At 37.2% G+C, this 6000-nt stretch overlaps 1 protein-coding gene across 1 annotated transcript in view; it reads left to right on the forward strand.

Annotated features, from left to right (window-relative positions):
• Nucleotides 1–4696, forward strand: part of LOC135706546 (tubulin glycylase 3B-like) — a 28797-nt gene extending 24101 nt beyond the window's left edge. Inside the window, exons 2-3 of the mRNA XM_065228186.1 lie at nucleotides 3704–4225; nucleotides 4290–4696. Coding sequence (XP_065084258.1) covers nucleotides 3704–4225; nucleotides 4290–4597 — 830 coding nt within the window. The 3' untranslated portion in view covers nucleotides 4598–4696. The remainder of the gene's footprint in view (nucleotides 1–3703; nucleotides 4226–4289) is intronic.
• Nucleotides 4697–6000: the final 1304 nt, after the last annotated feature.

Consider the following 6000-nt stretch of genomic DNA (forward strand, 5'->3'; position numbering starts at 1 on the left):
AAATGTTTTTTGTGGAAAATTGAAAACAATATTTATTTCAGCAGATTTGTAATGTAATATCCTATCGATTGGCGTATTTGGATTTTATTTTCATTTATAAATGACAAAGTTACAAGCGTTCAAAACCTAACACTATTTCACCACACATATTTTTTTGATTTGCACCCCAGTATAGTCGACAAATACATAGTTCTACGTCAAAATAAATAAAAAGCGCCATCCAATGTATTTGTACGAAATTAAAACTCGTAGGCTGAATTTGGAATCAAAAAGCAGTGTTGTAATTTTAACAAAATATAAACAATTTGCTGACTCTTAATCAAGTTAAACGGTATATATGGAAAGGTAAATAAATTTAAAAGTGAAACAATCCATTAGATGTGAAAATCCGTTTGAAAAAAAGGTAAAGTGCGGGTTGTGCTTGGTAGGCTGAAAATTAGATCTCAGGTTTAGATTTTAAACCCTTTTTTTTTTGAATAACTTTGCTCTTAGGAAGCTGGCGCCCTAATTTCCGTAGTTGTGAGATTAATGCTTACTGACAGCTTACGGTAATCCATTGATGATGACGGGATCAATCGTATTTTTGTTCACAACTCCGTGATCTAGATAAAATTTAAATTTTTCCTCATGCATGTGAACCCTAAAGTATACGTGGAAAATGGCACACACATAAACATATGTAACTTTTTAACTATTATACCATATAACTTAAAATTTTAGCCTGGGTACAATCCAAGTCGGCACCGCCGGGATGTTCTGAGGCATAACATCTCTGATCCTACCTTTCTTCGGAAAGGAAGTAAAGCTGTTGGTCCCCGGTTCATGAGTTGATGGGTCGATAGGTAGAGTCCAGGTGTGTGAGCTGGCGTCGGTAGCATTGGTGCTCAGCACGGAATACAAGATCGACGGAAAACAAATCAAGGAAAAAAAAGTAAGAGGTTGTATCCATGACACGATGACAGATTTTTAGCGATGGGCCCAGTCTTAGATCAATAGGCCAACATTAGAGCCGCTGAGGAGCTGTTCCGAAGCCAAGTAGAACCTTCACGAGGCGTCCCATCATTCGTCGAATCGCAGCGTTGAACCTGACTATTGGCCACGAAAAGGCTTGCCAATGCACATCAAAAATCGACTACATACATCCGAACATTTGTTTACCTCAAATCGAAGGAAGACATTCCGCGCAACTACCATAAACCGGACCAGTTCATGTTTATCTTCGTAAAGCTTCGCCTACAATTTGGACTTCTACAGCAACACATGTTAGGCAGCCATCAGGTTCAATTGGATAAACTTAGTGAGTTCGTTCCGTTTTGAATTTTTTTATCTTTTCAAATCAATAACGTTGGGAGATCACCTTTTTGTGGTGCGTTACTGGTAAAGATCTACCACCGAACCCTAGTCGTGACAACTTTTAACTAGGGAATCAGGATTTTCCAGTAACCAAAGGATCACATTTTAGTTCTTGTTACTTTAATGACTTGATAATAGTGACAAGACTTAGGTAGTGACCACCGCGCCGTTATGCATTTCTATAATGCATATTTCAAAAATATTGTTTAGGCTCATAGATTTCACATAATCCTTTTCCCTTTGTCCTTCTCCTTTTCCTTTCCTTCTTCTCTTTTCAGAAAGCGAGTAATGGCGCTATAGCCATAAGTCATAAAAGGCTAGGACAAGAGTTAGTGCTCATGCCCCAACCGTCAGAAGAAAATGGAGCATCACTGAACCTTTCTAGCTTTGATGCTGCCAACGACCAATCAATCATATAATTACCAAAATCGGAACGTACGGTACGAGATATCTACGTTTCATCCATTTATTGGTTTCTAAAGCATCGTATTTAAATCTTCGATTTAAACAGGCCCGATGTCTTCTGAATCATCTTGTCCCTTAAATGCTGCACAGTAGGCCTGGCCGTTTCAATGTGAAACATATATCAAATAGACAACAAAAATGATGTAGGAATATATATCATTTTCCGAATGCTTTTAAGAACTGGCTGTGTTGGTGTTAGATTAGATTAGAAGAAATGTGCAAAATATTGCGATGCAATCAATTATTATTTTGTACGTAAATCGAATCAAAAATAAAAGTCATGTGAAATGCTGGCTTCTAGCAAGGGTTGCAAGATAATTTAGGTTCAAATCCCTGCTGCCGAATTGTATTTTGTTTTCTCCGCCTATTTCTCCCTGTGAATATTTCTAATACAAAATACCTCCAAAATTCATTTTAAATCGCCATTGGAAACGTACACACCAAATTTAAATCGCTGAAAATCAGCAATTTTTTGCTGGATTTCACCGAGCTGGATTTCCAGCAATCCATCCAGCAAAATGAACTTTGTTGACCTTTCAGCAATCCAGCTTGACAGTTACTTTACTGGATTTTCAGCAATTATTTTTATCAACAGCTGTACTTTCAGCATTGTTTTGTTTTGTTTATTTGTTTTAATAAATGTATATATATATTATTGATTTACAAGAGACGTTTTTTTTTTGTATTTATTCATAATACAGCGTATTTATTATACGGGCATGGTTGATTGATGTTATTTGGGATTAACACAATTTATATGATGGATCAACTCCACAGGTAAGGAAACTGTCAGTGATCATTTCTGGAACTGCTTTAGACAGCATCTGAAAAAAAAAATCATAATAGAGTTTATTTTGACTTACTGAGGATCTTACCACTCTCAAAGATGAATGTTTGCAGAAAATAACTAAATACTGTATGAATAATATTGTCACCTGACTTTAACAACTGTTTACCAACTTGTGATTCACGTGAAAAAGTATAAGTCCAACTGACAGATAGCACTTGCATATTTTACTGGTTTTCAGCAATACAAATACGTTTACTGATTTCCAACACAAAGCGTTGCTGGTATCCAGTAAAAAATAGTTTTGCTGGAAGACGAATTCAAAATTTGGTGTGTATACACCAAATTTAAATCGCTGAAAATCACTGGTATACTGGTATACACTGGTTTGTGAGACTCGTTGTAAAGTTCAAGGTTCGAATCCGAACCAATCTCTCTCGTAAAAAAGCAACGCACCAGAAATAGATTGAAGACATAGATAGACAGTTAAATCAAACGGTATGAGTGAGAAAGAGATAGAGTTTCAATCGGCTCATGATGGTAGTTGATGAGATATGTCGTTTGAAAAGGTCGTTAAATACTATGATCACGATTTGATGTGACGGTTTTTGGAACGTCCACTCGTCCATTTGGAACTGGACCGTGGAAGAGGTGAGAGTGCGTCGAGCAATTACTCCCAAATCTCGAATTACTCTTTTATATCAATTCAAGAGTGTATTTTCAAATAGCCGTCTCTGCTTTTATAAAGAAAGATTCAAACGAAAATGTGTCACCTGATGGTTTTTGCGAGGGCGAGTTCGACAAATTGACTATTGAATCTTTGTTTATTTATTTATTTATTTATTTGTCGTCAATCAGTGTAGACCGTTCTACAATTGTTGTCTTAAGAGCTATGTTATATATTTTTTATAATATGTCTTGAGAACAAGTTAAAACATTACTTCTAGCTGACGTTATGCGAGGAATTAAAATATTGCTTTAATTTCGTTTTTGTCATTGTAAAGTCAATGTTACACATTACATTACATTACAGCTGAATAATTTACCCGACTGTACCTTGGCACTAATTTAAAAGAAACCCTTCCTTCTCCATTACAGAGAAACCACTTCTGGTCCACAACACCAAATTCGACATTCGACAGTATTTTCTCATCACGTTCACCAGTAATCAGCTGAAGGTATGGATGTATCGTGACTGCTATCTTCGGTTTAGTTCCCGCGAATTCAATTTGGAAGACTTCAACGAATCCATCCATCTGACCAACTACTCCATTCAGAAAAATTACGCCGGAACTGGTCGGAAGCCGGGAACTATACTGCCCGCCTGCAACATGTGGTCCAGCAGACAGTTCCAGCAGTATTTGCAATCGCTGGGCAAAGGCTACTATTGGGAGCGAAAAATCTATCCAGATATGAAAAAGAATGTCCTTTCGATAGTCGCTGCCAGCCTGGATGGGATGAAGATGGAGAGGAACATGTTTGAACTGTACGGGGCTGATTTCATGGTGACGGAGAACTTCCGGACGATGCTCATCGAAATCAACTCTAGCCCGGATTTGTCACCATCAACCGAAGTAACCGAAGTTATCTGCCCAGCAGTTTTGGAGGATCTAGTAAAAGGTGAGTGCTGTGCGGTGTTGATATATTTTTAAATTGGTATCCTCTTACATTTTTTCTAATACAGTTGTGATTGATAATACTAATGATAAACGAGCCGGTACTGGTCAGTTTGAGTGTATCCATTCGATTGAGATACCCCGGTTAGCGCCATATGGTTACGGAATGCTGCTTGAGGGTAAGTCGCTAGGTCCGAAAAATAGATGTAGGAGTCCACTGCCGCCAACCGGGCCACCCATGTGTTCACTGAATCGAAGCCGTATCAAACCAGCAAACTCAGCCCAGTCCCAGCCATCCAGCGGCAGCAGCGGTGGAAGCAAGGGTTCAAGTGCTAGCAGTTCAGTCGAGAGATCACGGTCAAATTTAACTAGATAATATGGAAATTGCCTATCGTTACCAACATTTTACACATGTTACACACTGCAGCGTGTTGCTTCTTACTTTGATAATTTAGTAGTTATAATAAAGCGGAATATATATTGAACGAAATTATTGAAATCAGTGAATAAATTTTGCCGTTATGAAACTTGTTCGATATTTTTGGATCACAGTCCTTGCAAGCTGCGACAATAATTATAAGAAAACAAAAATTTCAGTGTCACCTGCTCGTACGAAGCAAATAAGCTCACTGGATATACGATGATGCACAAAATCGAAGACAACAAATCAAGAAGACTGACAACTTTGCCAGAATCCAAGCGACAGATACAGTAGCGCTGCGCTTGAGTGAAGGTGGAAGCAACGCATAGTAAAATGAGCAAATACACACACCCTTCGTCTGAGGATATAATCTTTGCTATCAAATTCGTTCGAAGCATTTATCTTTGAACGGCAGATGACGCGATTGTACCTGTCTCATAGCGTTCGTATGAGAAAATGGAAGAGTTGCCAGTCTTCTTGATTTGTTGTCTTCGACAAAATTCAAGCAGTGCCGAATTTAGAACTCGAAGGGCCTGGTACGTGCCAAGCGAACCTTTAATGAGCGGCATCAAAGTTTTCCCCAAAAACTGTTTGTTAACAGTAATATTTATTAGGTATTTATATTGAATATATTTTTTATTTGAATATATTAGGCATTTATTTTGTATTCTGCCGGTGGATACATAACTGTCCCATGTGATTTTCGACGGTTTTGAAATGTTAAAATTTAACGCCATACTTTGATATATAGGGGAAATGACTCACATGTAGCGGAAAGAAATCCCCTTATACTTTTTAATTAATTTCTATTGCTGATTATTCATAAAATGTATAACTAATCAACAGATCATGTGTCAAATGAAATGTATAAATGATAACACATACCGTTTGTACATCCTTATAGGACCTATGTGGTTTGTCTTATGGGATGTATAAGGCTGATGTTATGCCAAAGATGTATGATGAATAAAATAATTAATTTTCGATTCGTGTACTTCTTCCATCTGGACTGATATGCTTTGAATGATTATTGCATTGCTCGAGCTCTTTAACAATATGCTTTCGTATTTCGGATGATTGCTTTATGGTTCAATTCATCATCAGCTGATAATCATCCATATGACTGTCATCGAAATAAAGGTTGATATTTATTTGAAAATTAGCTGCACAACATACAGCGCTCAGAGGACAACAATTTAAGAATAGGATGACTTTAAAATGCTATAAATTAGATTTAAAATTCGATTGTTTTCATTTCCATATTGAATGCCATGAACAGACACTCCAACATGGCTACAAAAATCGTTTGTTAGTAGAGGAAACTTTCTCCACCACGAAATAGACAATCTTCGATTTCC

This window comes from Ochlerotatus camptorhynchus, unplaced genomic scaffold (assembly GCF_037179485.1).
Source record: "Ochlerotatus camptorhynchus isolate MF236.1 unplaced genomic scaffold, CSIRO-AGI_Acam_v1.1 ptg000284l, whole genome shotgun sequence".
Lineage (NCBI taxonomy): Eukaryota > Metazoa > Arthropoda > Insecta > Diptera > Culicidae > Ochlerotatus > Ochlerotatus camptorhynchus.